Source organism: Neovison vison, chromosome 12 (genome assembly GCF_020171115.1).
Source record: "Neovison vison isolate M4711 chromosome 12, ASM_NN_V1, whole genome shotgun sequence".
NCBI classification, from domain to species: Eukaryota; Metazoa; Chordata; class Mammalia; order Carnivora; family Mustelidae; genus Neogale; species Neogale vison.
Genome location: NC_058102.1, coordinates 38,507,142 through 38,531,247, shown reverse-complemented (window position 1 = coordinate 38,531,247; position 24,106 = coordinate 38,507,142). Strand labels below are relative to the sequence as shown.

The window sequence follows — 24,106 nt, the reverse complement described above, 5'->3', positions numbered from 1 at the left end:
TCTTGGTGAGACATGCTTTATCCTTAGCCAACCCTCCTTCAGTGTGTAATCTTAACCCACAGTCTAGGAAACTATATCCTATCTCATCACCATCCCAGTAAGCAGACCTTTACTTCTCCTATCTTTTTTCTTCTTCCAAAGTTTCATTCCAGGTCCCTTTTCAGTTTCTTGCCTAAGATTTCATGGAGATTAGTTACTTTCTAGGATCTTGGATGAAATAAAAAGTATTAGTCCTCACATAAATCAGTAAGCATGAGTACTAATTGGTTAGACTTTTGTCATGTTAGATTTTTGTCTATTTTACCATGAGCTGGTGAGAAGAACCAAGCTCTTTTCTCTCAAGCTTGGGAATACGGAGGACATAGGTCTGTGTTCAGAATGATCCAGGAAAAATGCCAGCAGCAGCTATGCATAATAAAGGAATTCTACCCATACAAACTGGGTATTCCTCTGATCTTTTTACCTTGGCTTTCATATTCTAAAGAGTTATTATAAGACTATAGTTTTCCCTACATGGACAATTTGGAGATGATGCTGAGAGAATGTTTATTGTGTCTTTGAGTGTCATCGTGGAAATTAACTGGTCAATACCAGGGCCAATTACCAGGAAAGCATTATAAGCCTTAAAAAACTTTTAAAAGAAGATAAAGAAAGACTACTCTAAAAGTATCTCTCACCTGCCCCAGTGTGAGAAATTGACCTGTTAAGGTTTCTATTTTATATCACATGACCTATCAGTTTTGTTAGAAAATATATATTTCATTTTTTATTATATCTATTTTAAATAATCTCTGATAGATGGCTTTAAAATGATAAGGAGAGTTAAATATTTAATTCCACAGTCCTTTCTTCTGGGAGTGGTATTAAATTTGTCTTTATCAGGTATGTTTTTGGCATGCTTGGCTTCGTAATCTCTCTTCCTCCCCCTATATTGTTTGTCTGGAATCTGCACTAAAGATAAGGGAGAGTGAAAATCTGACTCATTGGCAACCAATCAGAAGAACCTTATGTTGAAAACTCCCTTCAAAGAGGTACAGGCAGCATAAACAAGACTCTGGGAACAGTGGAAGTAAAAGTAGAAAAATATGGTTGAAGTGGCTAGAACTATTAATACTTATTGTTGAGAAGCTATTGTATTTCACTTCCTACATGAAAAAAGCTTTTCTTTTAAGGAGACACCTGACTAAATATTCATCAGAAATGCTCATCTTTTAAAAAAAATTGGCAGATGCTAGTTATATTTTTTCCAATTATCTTCTGCTTTGTAAAATATCCAGTTAATTGGATCAATAGTTTGGATTTAAATAATTTGCTTAAAATGATTCAAGTGTTCAATTAGAGCTTAAGGTTTATAAAACAATTTGGGCAACCAGCAGATTTTAGCAGGTAAAGAATATCCCAGAAACAGATACATTTATTGATATATTATTTCTGATAATTATCCTTAAAAAATAGTTATTATTAAAGATTTAGATGCCTAACACTTTTGTGTGATCAGAGATAATTTAGAGGATTCGGTGCCTTTCAGCAATGTGATTATATTGAAATCTGACAGATTGTTGATTTTCATTTTTTCTTTTGAATATTTAGGAGAATAACTCTATTTCAAACCTCTATTTTTCAATATCAGAACCGGAAAAACCCGAGAAACTTAAAGCCTTCAATATTTCCACGTATTCCTTTTCTCTATACTGGAGCCTGCCCTCTGGCCATGTGGAAAGGTTTAATGTGGATCTTGTTCCTGACAGCGGCTTTGTTACTATCAAAGATCTTGGAGGTGGAGAGTATCAGGTATAGTTTTCATTATCATACTTGCCGAGCCAACTTGTATTTATATTTGGTCCTCATAGGAAAGTTCTTTATGAAACTCATACACCATGAACACTTACTCCTTTGAGAGTTTTTAAAAGCATAAAATGAAGACAAAAACACTGATGCTGAGTTGGTGAGTATAAGTTTCAGCATGGGTGGACTGTTACCTTAGCAACGTCTATGCCTTTTTTTCTTAAGTCTTACCCTGAACCTACAGCCAGCCATCCAAGGGTTCATGAATAGTTTAACAAAGAAAGGGCAGAGCTATTGAGTAATCCAGGCTCATTAATTGTGTACTTGCCAGGAGGATCTGTCTTTAAATCATTAATGCAGGCAACATTTCTCTCTAGAGCCATCAATGTGATTCCACTGCCTGAAAAATGTAATAATGATGGATTTTCTTATCATTTTTCTTTTACTTTTTATTGGAACTTCAGAGACACAGGTATTTCATACATGCTCTTAAAAACCAGGGTTAAGTAATGGGTTGTAGATTTCTTAAGACTCTTAAATAGTTGTTTCTTGTGACAACAAACAAGAGGGATTGAAGTACTGATTTCATTTTTGATAACACCGTATGCTTTGTAAGTTTTTATTATCTGTTACTTGGTAAATAGTTATGTGATAGAACAAATTTATTATATTTTACAATGATATGGAACTTGGAATATTTTAAACAGTGCAGAGTTTATAGGGTGAGATGTTAACTTTATTCTGTTATTGTTATGATGGATTTATTGTTTTAGCTTTCTTGTTTTCCAGAAAGAGTTTTAATGCAATTATTTGGTTTTGGTGTTCCAGGTTGATGTTTCCAAAGCTGTTCCTGGAACTAGGTACGATGTAACCATCTCTACTATTTCTGCTACAACATACAGCTCACCTGTTAGTAGAACAGTGACAACCAATGTAACAAGTAAGTATATGTTCCTTCTTTTATGAAGTACTTTTTATGAAGTATTTGCAGTTAGTCTATTGGATGGAAATACTTACCTTAGCACTATGTCCCTTATATACATGAAAACAGGTTAGTAATTAAAGCAAAATGGAAACTTAAGAAAGTGATCTGTTAAGGACCTGTGTCCTACGGGTTCTTTAGCTTTCTTGACTTTCAGAGTAAAGATAATTATACTTGTTTGTGAAATTGACCAGAGAGACCATTAATGGTAATATTTAAATAATACAGAGCCATGAAAATAGACTCAGTACTCTTGTTCAGGAAGAATAATTAAGTATTGTAAGACTGTGTTCTAGCTTTCTTAGTTTTATGTGTAAGCTTTGCACAAATAAGTTTCTTTTAAAAATGATCTGGCATCAAAGTGTATTTGGCATGTATGTAGTAGCATTCCATTTTTTACATTCTTATAAAAGAATGTTTCTGGTATCCCCCAAAGCATTTAATCTTTTTTTTTTCTATTGGTATCTATTTTTCTATTTTTCTATCTTCTATCTAGGGAAGATAAAGTCACATTTGAGAGACCATTAGTCTTTGGGAACTTGGAAAGTCTACATTTGTAAAAGCTTTCTTATTTATGATTGTGAAAATGCAATAATTGTTTGACTTTTAACAACATATTTTTTTAAATAGAACCGGGACCTCCAGTCTTCCTGGCGGGAGAAAGAGTTGGATCTGCTGGGATTCTTCTATCTTGGAATACACCACCTAATCCAAATGGAAGGATTATGTCTTATATTGTGAAATATAAGGAAGTTTGTCCATGGATGCAAACAGAATACACACAAGTTAGAACAAAGCCAGACAGTCTGGAAGTTCTTCTTACTAATCTTAATCCTGGAACAACATATGAAATCAAGGTAATATTTTTGTTAATATTTAGTATTAAATAGTAAGTATTTAGTATTAACACAATATTAAAATACTCCATTCATTTTAAAGATGAGGGAGCTTTTCCCCACCTGGTTAAGTCTTTACAGCCGAACACAGCCAAGTGATTGAAGAATGATCACCTGAGTCCTGACCTCAGTGCCCATCTGGGCCTTTAAAATTTGAACAACTGTTATAATATTTTTTCATTATTAGATGTATTTGTATAATTTATTTATTTTAAAAACATTTAACTTAGCAACTTTTTCAAAGAATGAATCTAGTTTAAATGACATAATTTAGGCTTTATAGGTAAAAAATAGTCTACTTTTTCATTAACCTTTAAGTTAGCTTTGTTATTTTTCCCTTAATCCTGTTGTATTTCTGTGTCAGTTCTCAAAATTTAAATAATGGAATGAAAGTTTCTATTGAGCCAGTTTCTCAGAGAACAATAAATTCAATTCAGTTCCATTCAATAAGTATTTCTTGAACATTTATTGTGTCTTTTGTGTTTATAAAAATGTTTAGTTCTTTACAATGTTTAATATGCAAAATCAAACATCTTATTAAAAATTAAATAAAGAAGAGCATATAAAAAGCAATCCTAAGGGGGCACCTGGGTGGCTCAGTGGGTTAAAGCCTCTGCCTTCAGCTCAGGTCATGATCCCAGGGTCCTGGGATCGAGCCCCACATTGGGCTCTCTGCTCAGCAGGAAGCCTGTGTCCTCCTCTCTCTGTCAAATAAATAAATAAATCTTTTAAAAAAAAAAAGCAATCCTAAATTATGCCATATGAAAATGTTTCCAATTAAGATATATTTGTGATATTTTCAGAGGTTAGTAAAAGATACAGATATCTTTGTGATCCTTTCTATTTCCAATATAATATCATCATATTCTTTGAGTTTTTAAAATAATTCAATATAGAGGAAAAAATCTATAAAAGCTGTATAACTATGTGATAAGACATAAGTGAGATGGCTTTCTGTATGGTAAGAAATGATGGGAAAGAAAGAATTTGCCTGGGGAGGGGGTTTTGTTATTGGAAGCATGCCTATTCGTGAAAGCAAAGCACACAGTAAGAATTAGAGAGCATCCCAGTAGTAGGAATCCCCTATATGAGAACAGTTAAAGGGAAATTTTTGCAAATGTCAAAAGATTCATGATGGTTATTTCATTGCAGAGACATGGGTAAAGAGTAGGAGACCTCTTCTAACTGACACATAAAAATAGCACAGTATACATATATTTTGTCAACAGTACATTTTAGATTAGTTTATATGTTAAAATATACTATTGAAGGTAATATGTAAAGATTAAATTTTAATGTGATCATAAGAAGCTGTTACAGACAGAAAGCTAGTTCTACTTAGATCTATATAAGTTGAACTCTATATAGAGTTCAAATTGTTATTCCTTTGAATTTTCTTATTTCAGGCCTATTGGGAAGCCCTTATTCTTCTTTTAATTCCATACTTTTCTTAATCATTGTTGTGACCTTTAAGCTATTCAAATAGATGTTAGCCATTTCAGAATTACAAAGAGTATTTGGTGCAGTATGTTTGATATCTTCAAATGTAGATCTCAAATCTACATGATCGGGGGAAAATCCCATTAAGTTCTTTACAGGTATTATTTCATTTAGTCCATAGAACAATTCTGTGACATAGATATATCATTCTCATTTTAAAGAAAAGGAAAATGTTACCTAGAATAAGGCCAATAAATTGCCTACAACTACTCATTTAAGAATTAGTGGAGTGCAATTTAAATTAAGGTTTTCAGACTCCAGTTTTGGCATTTGGAAAAGTGAAGAGTCTTAATCTCAATAATGACATTATCTCTGCCTATTCTAGTCTATTTTATTAGGATATCTGAGTTTAAAAGGATTTTTCTATCTTTTTTTCTATCTATTTTTTCCATCTTTCAAATTCAAAATACTTAGTCTAACTGATTAGACTTATTTTTTAAATTGTTTTCTTGAGTATGTATTTGATTAGATTGTAAACTATAAGGTAAGATACCATATATATGGTTTCATATTTGTTACAGAAATAGTCATAGTATCTGGCATGAAGTGAATATAATAGAAAGAGGTTGAGCTTTAGAAATAAACATAACTTCAGTGGAATTCTGGTTCTACCACTTATTCCGTAAGACTCAAGCAAGTTACTTGACTTCTCTCAACCAGTTTCCTCATCTATAAAATGCTGATAAGAACACTTCATGCTTTGATTATGTGGATAAAATGAGATGTGTAAAATTTCTAGGAGATTTCCTGGTACATGAAAGTTGCCCATAAATAACTGTTACTATTACTACTACTAATTGGCTATAAAACTTGACTATTAATTTTTCTATTGGGAATTGATTAAATCTGTTGAATCAAACTATGCTGCAAATATATCCTTAAGGATAATAGAAATATGGAATAGCTCCAAGTGTGCTTTCCACTTGGGGAGTTTTGCAGGGATTAAGGGAAAAATATCTTTGTCATTTAACTAATCAATATCAAAATGTTATTATTTCAGATTCTGTTTAATTAGAGAGCATGAACATAATTCTTTTGGTCTGTTTTAGGTTGCTGCTGAAAACAGTGCTGGTATTGGAGTGTTTAGTGACCCATTTCTTTTCCAAACTGCAGAAAGTGGTAATTTGCTTAAATCATTTATTCTAAATTAACTTAATTATAAGTTTTTTTATTTAAAATAAATAGGTATATAAGCCAAATATTGATGTTAAAATCCATAGACTCTTCAACAGCATGGCCATTCAATTACTTTTAGAGTCTTCTTAGATAATTATTCATTAAAATATATATTATTCTCTAAATTTATGAAAGCAGTGTTATCTTAAAAAAAGCTTTGAAAAAATAAGAAACAGACAGTAAAAATTACCCATGACCTTGTCATATAAAAACTCTGTTATCGTTTTGGTGCGCTCCTGGCTGGTCCTTTTTTTCCTCTTATGAATATGTGTCTATATGAGTATATGTTCATGAAAGTAGCCTTATACCATTTATACAAGTTTATATCCTTTTTCCTGTTAACATCAAATCATATACATTTTTATGACATTAGACCTTTGGAAATATGGATTTTATAGTTATCATATTATTCTATAACATTTAGTCATTATCAAACCAATTTAAGTTACCTCTCTTCTTTCAATGGTGGAGAAGAAAGAGTTTGATGTATTATTGATGCCTCTTTCTCATAGTAAACTCTAGTCTATCAGCAAATCCTGCCAACACTATATCCACATGCATCCTGAATCTCACCCCAATTGCAAATTACTCTAATCTATTATCACTTCTTGCCTGAACAACGGAACGTCTCCTTACTGGTTTTCCTGTTTCCAGCTTACCTGTTTACAATTTTCCATCTCCACAAGAGTTGCATCATCGTTTTAAAACATAAGCCAGACCATAGTATTTCTCTCTTCTTAGTAGGGTTCCTATCTTACTCAGAATAAGACCGTAAGTCCTTCCCATGGTGCATAGCACTCAGGATGTTCTTTTCCCTCTCTGATCCATCTCTAACATTCTCCCTTCCCTCCAAATAACACCATCTATACCTATTTTCCATCATAGAGCCTTTGTACTTGCTGTTTCCTCTAACTGAAATACTCTTTCACTAAATATCCACATGTCTCTCTCTGCTAGTTAATTCAAATCTCACATTAGCTTTCCCAACTATACCTCCTAAAATAGTCTGTATTTCTTCCTGTCCATCTCTAGTCCTAACATATTATTTTTCTTCATTAGAGCAGCCTGATATAGTACACATTTACTTGCTTATTTTTTATTCTATATATCAGCCTCGTAGAACATAAGATTTTTGATAAAAATAAGTTAACGAATGGAGGTGTTTTTATTTATTTAATAATTCCTCTGTTTATTTATAATAGTAAAAAGTTAGGACTAATAAATGAAGAATGATTAGATAAATAATGGCATCTCCATTCAACAATAGATATTTTCTGTGGAACTTACATTCTGTGGGCTGAGATAACTATGAGTTACTAAGTAATATGTTAGGTTAGTGGTAACTACTGTAGAAAGAATTTCCATAATTTTTTGCAACTATAAATGTTCTACATATTTAGAAGATAAAAATCTTCCAGTGAGCTGCTTTATACCAATGAGATAAATTGAATGAACCCTGTGTGTCTAGAGGGGCTAATGCAAAGGCTCATGTTAAAAAGATACATCAAGCTTTGTGGCCTAGTTTCTGTTTGAGACTTTATCTAGAGAAGCATATGAAAGCATGCTCTATTCCATAGGAAGTTAGAGAAAATTCAGTTTATTAAAATTAGAAATTAATCATTTATGAGATTTAAATTACTCTTGTTGATTTTGAGCATATTGACTTTCAAATTATTCATACAACTAAAATTCAAGTGGGAAAATTATCATTTAAAAATTAAATATTCACCAGGTTAAAAAAGAAAAATTTATTACTTATGTTTTCAGTTTTAGGGAAGTTAATTGGATAACTTTTGAATGACATATGAAAAATTTTTTCTTGGGAGTCTTACTGTTTCTCATTTATTGTGTGTTTTTGGGCAAATTAGATATTATATAATTTCTCTTGCCCCTGTATTTCCTTTTTTTTTTTTTGGTAAATATAAAGAGGTAAAGACATTATGTAAATCTAAATTTAATTGTATTGGTATTCTACAATTTTCACCCTAAGTACCCCTTTTCATTATTTATGATATAAAGAATCCAAATTTAAGGATTAGTTTATGGAATAAATAAGCTGCATTTTTAATTGTTAAATAAGAAGGAATTTCTTTTCCTGTGAATAAAAATACTCTTAGGAAGAGTGTATGAGTTAACCAGTTATACCATACTGAGTTAATATTGCATCCACAAGCACAAAAATCTCAACTTCTTAACTTACCGTGCAGCATTATTTCAGGTAAACATAGAATTTATTTGGGCTTTGGGATAATAGAATGCACTTCCATTTTCAACTTGATGAATCACTAGAAATGCAGGAAAAGTCTCTATATTGGATTTATGAAGTTTCTTTCTGGCTCAATAAATGTATACTTTGCATAACATATACTTTGTAAAGTTGTAGACACCTTCACACACTTATACAGATTTAAGCATATCACTAGTCTAGATATATGCTCAAAGTGTTGGAAGACACCTAACTGAAAGATGAAAAGACTTTATGAACAGAAGTTTTTGGTACCACAGTGTCAAACCTTTGCTTGGATCAAGATGGATGAACTCATTCTATGAACATCAAGAAATAATGGGTTTTGGCACATGAAAGTTCAGAAGTAGAAACTACAATATTTAGGGAAAGACCTACCAATTACAGAAAAGAGCCAGCATTATTCTTTGGACATAATGGAAGTCACAAAAAGAAAATAAAAGCAGAAATGTTTAATTGAGATTAAAAGGATTAAAGCAAGTTAATAAAAATACCTTTTTCACTAAATGTTTAGCATATTTTATTACTTTCTTTTTAAAAAATATTTTATCCATTTATCAGAGAGACAGAGAGAGAGAGAGAGCACATGAGCAGTGAGAGGGACAGAGGGAGAAAAAGAAGCAGACTCCCCCGCCGAGCAGGGAGCCCAACAGGGGTCGCAAGCGGGGGCTCAATTCCAGGAGCAGGGCTCAATCTGATCCCAGGACCCTGGGATCATGATCTGAGCTGATGTCAGATGCTTTAACTAACTGACTGAGCCACCCAGGTGCCCCAACATATTTAATAACTTTCTATGTATTTAATATTTTTGGTCACTTTTCAAATATTTCAAAATCATGTATTTAATAAATTTTTGATTATGTTACAAATTCAAGTTTATCTATACTCAAGTACTTCCCTGTGACTATTATTGAAGCTCGTTTGAAAATGTTTTGAAAACAAATTGTATTTGTTTTTTTGGATGAATATATTTAATTTGTGTGTGTATGTCTGTGTATACAGGCATACTTAGAAGCGTTATGTATAGTTTACACAAATAAGAAATTTAAAAGGGCGATTGGGATTCATGAATCGAGTAAAATGGTGGTCACCAGAGGATGGGGTGGGAGTGTAAAACCGATGTTGTTTATGGGTACAAACTTGCCTCTAATAATAAATAAGCATAGAGATCTGATGCACAGTATAATGAATGTAGATAACAGTGTGATATTATAGTTACATAAGGTGATTTTATAATTATGTAATATCATAGAAGTACTAAATATCACTACAATGGCCGTCATAGCACAGTATGGAAATATATAAAATTCACATCTTGTACATCTTAAATTTATTTTATTTTTAAATATTTTATTATTTATTTGAGAGAGAGAGAGTAGGTTTTTTCTAACAGGGTATATTTAATTTTATATAACTTGAGAAATATAACATCTCAACATTATATAAATGCCAGTCTAAATTTTATAACAGTGTTTTTTCTTTTCCTTCAATCTCTGTTACTTACCCAGCTCCAGGAAAAGTGGTGAATCTCACAGTTGAGGCTTTTAACTATTCTGCAGTAAACCTGATTTGGTATTTACCTCGGCAACCAAATGGCAAAATTACAAGCTTCAAGATTAGTGTGAAACATGCCAGAAGTGGGATAGTAGTAAAAGATGTCTCCATCAGAGTGGAAGACATTTTAACTGGGAAATTGCCAGAATGTAATGTAAGTATCATGGAACACTTTCTGTGTCTCAAAAATTTTAGGTGTGAGCCTATCACCTGAAGTTTCTAGTATCTGGAAACTTTTTAAACCACAATGGTTATTAGCTGTTTGATTCCTTATAGTGTTCAGTTATAGTATCATGTTAGACGCAACTGACTGTATTCAAGGTAGTGTAAGAGAGGGGTTTGAGAATTCAAGAGATATAAAAATCTTACAGGAAGCTCTGAAGAGACATCATGAAAGGAGTAGCATTTGTTAATGGGCCTTGGAATTGCCTTGGTGTAAGGACAGGGGAGATTGTGGGAGGAGTATTTTGGGTGGAGGATTTTTAAAATGACCTGAAATAGGAAAGTAAAGGATATCACTGAAAAAAAAAATATTTCCATGTGACAGGAGGGGTAGAGAAGGTAACAGTCAAAATTATGTTCATGGAAGTAGATTGTTTTTGTTGTGCATATATTTGGTGAAGAATTTGTTAAATGACTCTAGTCATTTATGGGAAATCCCTGGAAGTACCATAATTTTTCCAAAAGTAATCTAGATGATCTTTGGGATATTATTCATGGGAAAACAAACAAAATTACTTTTGTTTTAAATACTGTAAGTTATAGAAGTCTTAAAACCTTCTTTTTAAAATTAGGCTGTATTTCTAATACACACATATACATATATGCCCATATATATACATTTACAACATTTATGTTATTGGCTTTATCATTTAAGTATTTTTGAGGAAAAAATGATAGTACCAGTGATAAAGTGATGTATGCTTGAAATTTCACAAAAGGGAGACTATCTCTTTGGTTCTTGAACTTCTAACATGAATTTCAAAAATTCTTACTAATGATTTTGCTGTTGCTAAGTCTTTTGAAATCCTATTCATAAGAAATATGAAGGTATAAAGAATGCAGTAAATATATTCTCTTCTAAAACTGTAGACATAAATGGGTATAATTAAGCTCTAGCAAATTGGTCCATAACTTGGAATAGATAACAATCTATATCTATTAAAATCTTAATGAATCATATACATAAACATAAATTTAAGAATATTTATGCTATAAAGAAAAGAAATAAATTACACTGCTCATATTCATTAAGAGATACCACATTATTTTTCTATTGCTGTTTATTTTATTTACTAGGAGAATAATGAATCTTTTTTGTGGAGTACAACCAGCCCTTCTCCAACCCTTGCTAGAGTTACGTCCCCATCACGTACCACATACTCATCAAGCACGTTGGCTAGGAGTAAAATAAGCTCTGTGTGGAAAGAGCCTATCAGTTTTGTAGTGACACATTTGAGACCTTATACAACGTATCTTTTTGAAGTTTCTGCTGTTACAACTGAAGCAGGTTATATTGATAGTACAATCGTCAGAACACCAGAATCAGGTATGGTTTCATTTTTTGTGTATGTAGGAAAAAAAAGAATTAAATTAATTATATAATAATCTTTCATTTTTTCTATATAGATCTTTCTGTTAAAACCTTCTTTCCCTTCCAATAACTTTTCCCCCCAATAACAGATCATGGGCATACCATCTGAAGCATCTTTAATTTTTTAAAGCATCTTTAAATTAAAGATGCTTCAGATGGTATGCCCATGATCTAAATGGTACTCTTTTACAATACTAACATAAGCATCTAAAAAGAGAAAGGACATTTGGAAGAATGGATTCTTGAGCTTAATAACCATGATCCTACAATCAGCTTTAATTTATCTTTGATCTGAGCAATTTTCAAAATCATCTCTGTCCTTCTCCTTCTCCAATAATCATCTATACCCTCCTCTCACTGATACTGTTACAACCAAAAGTGGAAGTTATACCTATAGTAGAAGAAATATCATGTGATTCATATTTCAGTATAAGACAAAAATAGTACTTAAAAATATACCTACTTATCTTCTCTTTGCACCAAGTTTCCCTATGTGAAAAATGGAGACAGCAATAGTACCTCCCTTATGGTGGTGGTGGTAGGATTCAATGAGTGTAATTTGTATTTATTATGAAACTTGAAGAGTGCACACAATTTCTAGCTATGGGTGTTTATATATTAATTATGGGATTACAGTATTATATATGTAAATTTATGTAGTTACTGACACAATGGCATATTAAATATATAGTATGAGACATTCCATTGTGATTGGTAATTTTTGAGGTTACTGGAAATTATTACTGGTAGGGTAATTTCCCTAAAGCACAGTATTTTTTTTTCTGATGACATAGCTGTCCGCTTTTATCATTTCATCACATCATTTGAAGTTTTTTCTTGATTTAAATAGTCATCTTTGAATCATACCATTTTCTCCTTCTATACTACTTATACAGTTAAAAAATAATTTCTTAAGGATAACACAAAGTGAAATTTGGTAGACAAGAACTTTGGCTTGAGAAAAATATTTGGAATGTTTCATTGCAATCAAAAGAAAGTAAAATGTGGGACTACATCTGTGAAAAATAGACTATTTAAAAATGTCATTATTTTTTATATGATGCCAATGTTACATTAGAATCTTCTAACTGTAGGTTATAAATTTCCTCTCAGAAACAAATACAAATATTGATACATAAAGTGAAGATCTTTGCCAATAAGGTAATGTGGAGACAGTTAATTCCCTGACCCTTCTACCTGTGTCCACCAGGGGGAGGGTGTTTTTCAAGTCAGATGCCGAGGGCTGGTTTAATTCAATATATAGGTGTGTATCAGGACAATATAACTATACAAGAACAATATTAGAATGAGAATGAAATAGCCTGTGCAGTCATATACAACATTAAATTGAAGTAGTAACTGTTGCAAATAAGTAGTTCATCTTATGATCCAGCATGCCTTATTTAAATTCTTCAATTTATTCATTTTTCCTTTTTCTAAAGTTAAAAAACCCTTTGCTCATAGTGTGATATTTTCTTTTCTTTCAGATTTTGTGTTTTGCTGTGTATATTTAATAAAATGTTCATTTATTTTAAGTATATATTATTTATTCATGTTTTTCTATAACCATTTTAGTGCCTGAAGGACCACCACAAAACTGTGTAACAGGCAACATTACAGGGAAGTCCTTTTCAATTTCATGGGACCCACCTAGTGTAGTAACAGGGAAATTTAGTTACAGAGTTGAATTATATGGACCATCAGGTAAGTCTCAAACCAGTTTTGTGTTTACCTTTTGGAGTAAGAATTATACAAAACACATTAATATTTTCAAAGTTCTTAAAAGTAACATGATCTTTTTTTATATAAGATCTTACAATTGAAGCAAATAATAGAAAAGCAACAAGGGAGGTGAGGCTCTTGAACTTTTTATTTAAAATCATAAATAAGTATATGGATGGCAAAACATTGTTCATGTTTCATATTTCATGAGGAGAAGCTAAGAGAATGAGATAACTCCTAAGAAGTGTTAGAGGACATATATGTCTTCAAATGTTTGAATAGGAGGACCTTGACTTACTTAATTGCAAATATGTTTATGAAGAACAATGGACTTCAGTTAGTTCAAATCTCTGTTTCTAATAAATAGACCTCTCTAAAAATAATACAGGCATCTTTATAATGTCGCAAGTTCATCTTTTTGAACAAGCAGGATCTGGATGTTCCCTTATCAGGTATTTTGAGGGGTTCAGATATTATTGCTGGAAGTCAACTAAGTAAACTCTAAAATTCTTTCCTAAAATAGTTCTACCAAAGAAATCAACCAGAAGAGTAGAGAGTGATTGGGTCACAGAAGTTGAATAGGGGTCTAGGCAAAATTTAGGGCTCCTTTGGGGTGTGGTAGTGAATAAAGTGATATCAATCAGAGTGGATCTGTGTTTTTCTCCAGCTCCTTTCAACAAGAAGAGGGCAAGGGAATGGAAGGCTTATGCAAAGGTAGTGATTAATTGACAGTGCCATTGAGGTTGGATAATAGTGGAAACCAAGTGGTAAGGGACCAAACCAAGCAGAATAAAATAAAATAGTTCATACGATCAATGGATTGGAGGTCCCAATGAAGTTAAAGAATTGTTGCTTTGGGGTTCTAGAATAAGTCAGAGAGAGTTGCAAGAAATTGGGATCATGGAAGATTCACAGTTACTGGCAGTAGTGATGTCTATGGGAGTGGATGAGATAGGGTGGTAGATCAGATTATTTGAGGAGAGCAGAGAGTGTTTTAAGGACCAAGTCTAGGGAATCCTGAAATCACCACAAATTAGCACTAAAGACAGTGACATTGAAGCAGGCACTAAACCATCCAGAATGAAGGTGAATGACCCTAGACCTAGATCTATCACAGCAACAAGGAGGGCTGGTGGAGACCATCCATGACATGAGATTGAAAGCTGTGAGCTTTTCTAAGGAGGGAGGTGGGCTGGTCTAAGACTAGACCCTGAGGTGCTGGGGAAACACATGCCACACCTGAAGGCCTCATCACTTGGTGACCATGAGATAAATTAGACCATTCGGGGAACAGAAGCCATGTTCTTAGGGGAGAGCCAGGTTTCAGCTACAGCAAGAAATGAAAGAATTATTCAGAGGTAAATTTGAGGATTAAAAGAATTTTGATGATGGGCTATTAAGAAGGAGTTTTGCTCAGAAGCAGAACTACAAGTATTTTCTAAAAATGTCTTTTTATAGAAGATAATGAGAATGTTTAGTATCTTAATTAACTAAATTTATGTATAAAATACTGTCATTATTTTAATATTAGCAAAATCTAATGTTTTCTTTTTAAAAATGTCAAAAAGTAACATGGTAATTGGATAGGGCTTTATGATTTAATGTTATTCTGACTACCAGGAGATTTTCACGTTCTTTCCATTGTTTTAATTAACCTGATATCAATGTACCACTAAGCTAAATGTTTGAAACTTGAAATAATTGTAATTATACTGTATTAAAATTGTAATAACAAACGTTAATTGCTATTCTTGGTTCTCTACTGAAATGTGAAAATGATTATGTGCCTAGTGAGAAAATAATTCACAGCATCTTTTGTTTTTTGCAGGTCGAATTTTGGATAATAGCACGAAAGACCTTAAATTTGCCTTCACTAACCTAACACCATTTACGGTGTATGATGTATATGTTGCCGCTGAGACCAGTGCAGGAATTGGACCCAAAACAAATATTTCAGTATTCACTCCTCCAGAAGGTAAAAACATCTTTTTCAGTGTGCTCATAAGATATTTTACTCTGTTTGTAGATTTTACTGCATTGGTTAAACATTGTATTAGAAGCTATTTGGTTTATATTTACTTATTTCGTGCTGTTTCCTTACCAGATAACTACCTATGCATTCCAAACATGTGTTCCTCAGAACATTAAACCCACACCATGCTTCATAGAGGATCTGGAGATTAAGTAAGGTTAGGAAGTACTACCTGTAGTGTCAGTGTGTTTGAGACTCATAGTGAAGACTGGCAAAACCTCAAGAGGTCCGAGGAAAAAAACAAACACATTTAACATTGTTTGACTCACATTATTCAATGTAGAATAGATGTTTCTCATAGAATGATGTTTAGGAGAATCCATATATCCCCAATGCCTCTAACAAAATATGTTTGTAAACAAAAGGATATATTAAGCAAGTGAGGATTCCTAGAGGATGCATAATACAAGTTTACTAGCACATCCTGAAATAATACAAAAGTAGCTTTCCTAAAGAAAGTTTTTGTTAGCATGTATTAAATATCACAGTTTTAGGTGCTTAAAAAATGTTCCTGCATTGTCTCACAACTTATTTTCCTGGCCCACATCAAACTTGCTAAAATGTCTTCATTTTTACTTACGGATTGCAATTATTTGAGAACATCACAATTTTATTACAAGCACACTAACACTGGAAAAATTTCCAGATTTTTTGTGATAGATAACATACAAGAACTTGTAAATTAAATACACACATGTGTGCAAGTGCACATATGCACATATAACTAAAGATTGGGCTTATTATGTTCATCAAGACTGAGAGATAAATCACTCAAGTATCTGACCATTAGAGGGCAGCAACTATTAGGGAATTTTGTACATCCCTTCAAAGAACAATTAACCATTATTAATATTTTGCTGTTGAAAGAATGTAAACATTATGTTTTATATCAAATGAAAATGCTTATGTGTATATGGTTTCAATACACAGATTAAGAAGGATATGTATACTTACAAGCAAAATGTTTTCATTTCTTTGTTACTAAAATTTTCCCATTGTGTTTCTGTCAGAAGTCTTACCTTTGTACTTCTTTCCATTACACCTTAAATCTCCCCTTCACCTAATAACTGCTCTTAAGCATTTCTTAGAAAGCTAGACAACTTTACGAATGTCTACCAAAAATGGCAAAGTGACCTGGCCCTCATTAGTCTAGAGTCCTGATTTTAATAGCATTTTCTCAAACCACTTAATTGGCCAACTAATTTTTATTCTTAAGTCATACAGTTAAATAAATTCAGAATTTTTGTCTTCCTTCAAATCAAGCCAGTTTTGGCACTCCTAAGTTGAATTAGTAATTTAAGGTAATTTTTTTTTTTGTCCTTATTTTTGGCCTATAGCATTTGGCAAAAATAGGGAAATAGGTAATATATTGCCACATATGCTCTCATGCTGTTGATTTTGGACATCATTAAAAGAGTTCATCCCTCTTTCTTTAATTTTGCATCTTTTTTTATTCACAAAACAATAAATAAAAATTTAAAATATTCTATATTTTTCACACGGCTTATTTTTGACACAAAATTATTTTGAACTAACGACTTTGTTTGCCCTATGTAATAAACAATTTATCCTGAGTTTTATCTTAACTACCCTCCTGACCATGTCCAGGTGGCCTTCAGGGGGTTCCACTGGCAGCAGGTGGACTCCACTAAGGGCAGCAGTGGCATGGTTCTTATCTCCGCATGCTAGCCTTCCTCCATAGAGTTCTCTTGGGATAGTTCAGACTTAGGAAGGGCTTCAGTGAAATGCTGTGGCAGATGCAATAAATGTAGCTTTCAACTTCTGACAACACTAATTAGTCCTAGTCCTACTAATTAAAACTTTGCAATAAGGGAATCTTTAAACTATATGAGAACAATCTAATAACTCACTAGAACTATATACTTTCAGTTATAATTGATATCTTAATTTTAGACTGTTTTCTTTTTCATTTATTAATACAGCTGGGTTCTTTGTATTCTAATTAAGGTTACCCAATTTATTTTCTTCTCCGTATTTAAAAGTAGACTCTCTATTTAAAAATATACTAGGACCAATTTTTAAATTAATGTTTTTAAAAACAACCAGATTAAGAAATCTCCAGATAGTCATGGAAAAAATGTTGAATTTTTATATTTATGTTGAATTTATATATTTATATATATAACTATATATATATTTATATATTTATGTTGAATTTCTCTTATAGACAATTGCATATGCCATTATAGTAATATGGGGCTGATTTAATTAACACTGAGAATGTTATAGTCCATAGCCTACTTTGATCATCAATGAAAGTCAACATCATGTCATGATAGTACTCTTGTACATTTCATAAGATTCCTATATATACATTAATCTTTTACTGAGCAGATTTCTACATAAGTATGAGGAAGAGATGGTTTTGGAAAACAAAGATAGTTTAATAATTTCTGATGTTACAAAGTGTCATGGAGTTGCCTATCCCAAAATGAGACAGTGCTATTGTATACAACATAGACATCAGCATTTTCTTATTATTTGTTTGGGATGGTTAAACAAATCTTAGGTAAAACTTTGTTGCTTCAATATCACCTAATAACTTTTCTGTCACTAGTATCAAAATCTCATAAGAAGGTTAACATTGTTTCTTAAAAGCAAATAGAGTATTGAAATCTATATTTATTCTTCCATAAATAGACTATGAAAGTGAAGATTTTTGTCCTTCAACTTGTTCCTTTCTGCAAATAGTATAATCATTATTAGGGAAATCAGAGAAAGTCTCAAATTTTCAGGGTTCTCAATGACTTTTGTCAATAGATTTTTTTCCAAAATTAGTTTAATTTAATTAAAATTTAATAAATTAGTCTATTTGCTAGACAATAGCAACATTTAATTTATGTTTTAAAAGACTGATTTATTTTAGAGAGAAAGAGCCAGGGGAGGGGCAGAGGGAGAGAACCTTAAGCAGACTCCCTACTGAGCACAGAGCCTGACACAGGGCTCTCCATCTCATAACCCTAAGATCATTGCCCTGAGTTCATGACCTGAGCTGAAACCAAGAGTCAGATGCTCAACCAACTGAGCCACCCAGGCATCCTACATAATGGCAAAATTTATTTTAATATATTTTCTTTCCCCTGTGCCAGCGTCTCCATTTTATTTTTTTCTAACCCTTTTTCATTTGAAAGCTTAAACTCATTTGGAACATTATTTATCCTTTATATGTCTGTTCTGTTTCTCATTTATTAATAAAATTTATAAGTGTATTGACTTGAGAATGATTCTCAGGAAATCCCTGTAGACTACACCTCAGAATCGATGCTGAACCATGAATAATTGCCTTGTGTTTTTTATTTTCTTTAGTTAATTTGGTATCAATATTAAAAGAATCTGATTTAATCCATACTTCTCTGGTTTCCTAATGATAATTTTTGCTGTAACAGATCAAATATCCTTCTTTGGACAAGGACAAGGACAAATGGAGTCATTTCCTTTGCCCCCCAAGCTTTTTCTTCTTTCATTGAAAAAGAAAGAGAGAGAGAGAGAGATAGCTTTACAATCACTCTTACACAGGGGTACATTTTTAGGGTAATATACAACAATTTAATCTTTACTTGAACTATAATTTAAGGCATTAGTGTCATAGAGCAATACTTAGTTATTTTGAAAAATATCTTATAAATTAGAAGATTTCCTCTCTTTGATTAAATAAGGGATAGTAAATTCACACACACACACACACACACACACACACACTCGTACTTTTTTTTTGTTTTGCTGTACTGGGTAGTTTCTGGTATTCAATAGATTAATGTGTTACATCAAATGGAAGTGACACTTTACTTATTTTTTTGGTAGGCAGGGTTTCCTTACCTCTTAATCTGATCAGTGTAGTCATTAAATTTGTTTCTTCAGTTGAAGTTCTACACAAGATCAAATTAAATGGAAAAATGCCAGATCTCTTCCATGATACAATACTGGCCAAGGCTTTGTCTACATAGCAACTCTAAAATAAAATGTAGAAGAAAGGTGGAATGGGAGCTTTGCTTTTTAAGTGGCTGTATTATTTTCATAGTACACAGTCGATTGGAAAGTTGCTCTGCTTTTGGAAAAATGTTGGTAAATATGATGAAAGAAACATAAGGACCATATATGTTAGGAACAATATTTATTTTGTATATACTTATACAAGAGGTGTCTGTGCAAAAATTTTTATCTATCTTATTTCTTGCTTGATCCTCAAGAACCTAGAACAATGATTAAAAGATGAGGGCTCAGTCTGCAGGATGATGGAGTGAATCTGTGATTATGGGGTCCTAGTCTAGAACTCTTCCTCCATCCTTCAAATGTCAAACCATTTTTCCTTCAGATCAGAAGTTCTGTGGGGAGAGATCAATCTAAAGAGTTATCCTTCTATATAAAGAAATACGGGGGGCACCTCGGTGGCTCAGGGTGGCTCAGGGGGTTAAGCCTCTGCTTTCGGCTTGGGTCATGATCTCAGGGTCCTGGGATCGAGCCTCACATCGGGCTCTCTGCTCAGCGGGGAGCCTGCTTCCTCCCCTCTCTCTCTGCCTGCCTCTCTGAGTGCTTATGATCTCTGTCTGTCAAATAAATAAATAAAAATCTTAAAAAAAAAAAGAAATACGGAAATGTTTTTAGAAAAGGAGATTTAAAGAATTAGCAAATTACAGTGGTACTTTCATGTTTATATCCTAGTTATGAGCATGTTTATATCCTAGTTATGTGCTGGACACAAAAATATTGGCTGCAGTAGTAATGAAAATCTTAGGCAAGAATTACTCATTCATTCATCTAGCCATTAACTATTTAGAAAGATTTAGAAATACTTATATTGTTACACTATCTAGGGGGCTTTTTAAATGGCTACTTCATAGACAGACAAAAAAACTCAAATCTGTGGAATGAAAAATCCCTACAGTTTCCTATATGGTTGAGGTAAGCATAATTATATTCATTAATTTTAAATCAATTTAAATTCATTAATTTAATTTAATTTTAAATCAATTTAAATTCATTAATTTTAAATCTTGTAAATGTTTACAAGAGTTGTGAAACTGATTTTCAATTCCTTTCTGTTATCTTAGAAGGGAAAAGGGTCATTCTCTATTTATATTATATCCCTAAAGTACTTCTGTTCTAAATGATATTTGCTAAAACTATCCTAATGTGAAATAGCTTAGGGAAATGAATTTGATGTTTTACTACATCTTGATCATAAGAAGTTATATTATTTTCTTTCTAGAGCCTTTCATTCAAGGTTTCTTATGGTAACCTTCCATAGTAATAAGAACAGTATAATTTTACCCATTTTATAGGTTAGCAAACTTAGGGGAGGGGTTAAATGGCTATTCATAATCACACTACCTATAAACATAAAGTAGACAAAAGCCCAGGGCATGTTTATCCTTGATTCATTATTACTCCTTTGGTACTGGGAGGGTTACTGGATGTCACTCATGGTCACTTTCTAACTACAATTTACGTAAATACTTGGTGCTTTATTGTAAGCCAGTGGTTAGTTTGTTTCTGTTTCTCTTTGTTACTGAAAAAAGTAAGAGTACCTGAAATTAGAGACTCACATAATTCATTTGTAAAATCAGCAGACCGAAATCAATCAACTCTTCAAGCAATGTCATGTAATAAGTTGAAAGATAACCTAGTTGAATTTACCAACTACATTTCATTTCAGGCAAAGTCTTCTGGATATTATTTTTTGATATGTTGTTATAATTTTATAAAGCTTTCAGGGTTTCTGGTGGGCATTAATCATCCCTAAACAGCTTTTTCTGGGAAGTTATTTTGATTAATGAATTTGTTTCAAACAAATATTATGACATTCTGATTTGAGGAAATTACTCTATGTTATCCTATTTCTTATTTACATTTTTGAGAACAATATGTAGAAATTTAACTTTACCTATTTATTTAATGAGTCTTATACATTTTGTTAATAAATAATAAATTGTCGTAGTCTATTTTCTAATGGACTTCCTTGCAAATCTTAAATGTTGCGCTAAGAATTTAGGGAATTTTTAAGATTTAAAAATATACTGTTAAACTCATCTCTCCTTATTCTTTTTTTTTTTTAGTTCCAGGTGCAGTATTTGATTTACAACTTGCAGAAGTAGAAGCCACACAAATAAGAATTACTTGGAAGAAACCACGACAACCAAATGGAATCATTAACCAATACCGAGTCAAAGTTCTGGTTTCAGAGACAGGAGTCATTCTGGAAAATACTTTGCTCACAGGAAAAGATGAGGTATTCACTTTCATTTCACATCTTGGTGAGCCCTTTCTCCTTGGTTTTGGCCCTGATAATTTGGAAGACTTTCCAACATTCAAACATAAAATGTATGACAAGCATCATGGTACAAAATGAAGTAAATTGGGGCTATAAAGTTCACCCAACTAGGTCATATTTCATTTTAGAACATATATTATTAGTTAAATGCTATTATTCTTTTTCAGCATATAAAAATGTTCATTGAGCAATTAAGCGGGACTAAAGGTGCTTCCATAAGTGAATATTATTATGGTAATTCAGTTAATGAATTGTTTAGAAACTCCTGTTATGATTTAAACACTCCTCTTAGGCCTGCTTGCAATTTGTAACAGTTGCCAGGGAAAAGCACAGTATTTCGTAGTTGTTGACAAATGACTTGTCCTGTTCGGTCTTTGGGAGCTAATTTTTTTCAAAGCTATCTCGTTGGAAAAAAAAAAAAAAAAGCAGAGTATGTTTGATTAAAGAAAGCAGATGGCATCTAGGTGGCTCAGTTGGTTAAGTGTGAGGCTCAGATCATGATCTCAAAGTTGTGAGGGTAGTCTCCTGTCCCACTCCCTGCAGTGAGGGGAGTCTGCTTGAGGTTCTCTCTCTTCCTCTCCCTCTGCCCCTCTACCTGCTCACTCACACTCTCTCTCTCAAATAAATAAATCAATCTTAAAAAAAAAAAAACCTACTAAATTATGGAGATTAAGCCATGCATGGATAAACGGTAAGAGGACAATGTGTTTGCCTCTATTCACAATGGAAGTCTTATTTTTTTCCCCTTTGGTTTTTCGTTTGTTTGTTTGTTTGTTTGTTTTAAAGGTTTTATTTATTAATTTGAAAGAGAGAGAGAGAGAGATCACAAGCAGGCGGGGTGGGGGGGGTGGGGGAAGCAGGTTCCCCACTGAGCGGAGCGCCCCATGCAGGGCTTGATCTCAGAATCTTGAGATCATGACCTGAGCCAAAGTCAGAGGTCTAACCCACTGAGCCACCCAGGCACCCCTTTCCCTTTGTTTTTGTTAGAAATATGGGCCACACTGGTTTCCCTTTCCTGTCTTCATTCACCTTACCCAGCCAGCTCTTCACCTGTGAGAGCCCTGTAAGCCTCCACACTAGTCACATCCAAGAATGGGTACAAACATAAATGCACTTAGGACCAGTGAATCCAATCACAGGCCTTGCAGGAGCTACCTGATGGCTGTTCATCAACTCATTTCTACTGTTTTGGTCCAGAATCACTGCATTTTCTAGCTGCGCTATTATTTTTCCCCATACATATTGTCTATTCTATTTCTAGTCTCTACTTTCATTCACTTCTTGTACACCCTTGAAAATTGATGTTACCGTCTGCTCAAAGCACTCTGGCTGCCCAAGATTTATGACTCCCAATTATTCAACATCTCTAGCACAGGATTAAAATTCAATCCTATGTTTACTCCTTTTCTGTGTGTAAAAGATGTGTTAAAGCTTTCTCTGATACTCTAGTGGACAATTCAGGCAAAGAGCAAAAGCTTAAACCTTTGCTCTGGCTGAGACGGTCTTAAATTAGATAGTTAGCTGTTTTGAGACGAGGTGACAGATCTCCCACTTCTGTCAATGACATCTGTTGAATGGTCAGATACACCTGTTTTTCTCTTGAAACTAAGATGTTCTAGAAAGACTTCTTTGTGATTCTGCTTCTGTCTATATGGCTTATAATCCCTATGATACACCGAAGAGAGCATGAGCTTTAGAGTCCTATAAATCTGGGTTTAGATCCTGGTCACTTAATGGGCTCTACAGTGGAGAGATTGAGAGCATGGTTCCAGGAGGCAGAATGCTCGGGTTTAAACCTTGGTTTTGTCAATTACGGATGGTTTAACCTTAGGAAGTTGGTCTGACCTTTCTGACCTTCAGTTTTCTCTTCTCAAAGATACAGATTGTAAGAGTCCCTATAACAAAAGTATTAATGAGGATTTAATGGGTTAATGCGTACAAAAGAGTTTAGAACAGTGTGTGGTATGTAATAAGTGCTATGCTAAATAATTGTGAACTGTTGGGATTATTAATCATGGCATTGAAACTTTCGCTCTGATTGATACACATTATTAGTTTCTTTGACCTCTCTCAATAAAAGAACACATTACTTCTCCTTGTTTCTATGATGGTATCTTTTTTTTTTTAATCATATCAGGTCTATTACTGATATTTCTGTTTTCCCATGTGACTGATGTTTGGGTTTATCTTTCAGGAAGTTGATTTGGGGAGAGAGACATGGCAGAGGCTCTAAATCCAAACGGACTTTGGTTCTAGCCTTGGCTCTGCCTTATACTAGCTCTATAACCTCAGACAAGTCAACTTTTGGAGACTTGGTACCCTCATTTTTTT

At 33.0% G+C, this 24,106-nt stretch overlaps 1 protein-coding gene across 1 annotated transcript in view; it reads left to right on the top strand.

The window, feature by feature from the left end:
* Positions 1-378: 378 nt before the first annotated feature.
* The window catches only part of PTPRQ (protein tyrosine phosphatase receptor type Q), a 198,581-nt gene continuing 174,853 nt past the window's right edge, over positions 379-24,106 (top strand). The window contains exons 1-10 of the mRNA XM_044226332.1: positions 379-442; positions 1,631-1,791; positions 2,614-2,725; positions 3,398-3,624; positions 6,213-6,282; positions 10,093-10,292; positions 11,438-11,687; positions 13,308-13,436; positions 15,283-15,429; positions 21,561-21,733. Of these exons, the coding sequence (XP_044082267.1) occupies positions 379-442; positions 1,631-1,791; positions 2,614-2,725; positions 3,398-3,624; positions 6,213-6,282; positions 10,093-10,292; positions 11,438-11,687; positions 13,308-13,436; positions 15,283-15,429; positions 21,561-21,733 (1,533 nt within the window). The remainder of the gene's footprint in view (positions 443-1,630; positions 1,792-2,613; positions 2,726-3,397; positions 3,625-6,212; positions 6,283-10,092; positions 10,293-11,437; positions 11,688-13,307; positions 13,437-15,282; positions 15,430-21,560; positions 21,734-24,106) is intronic.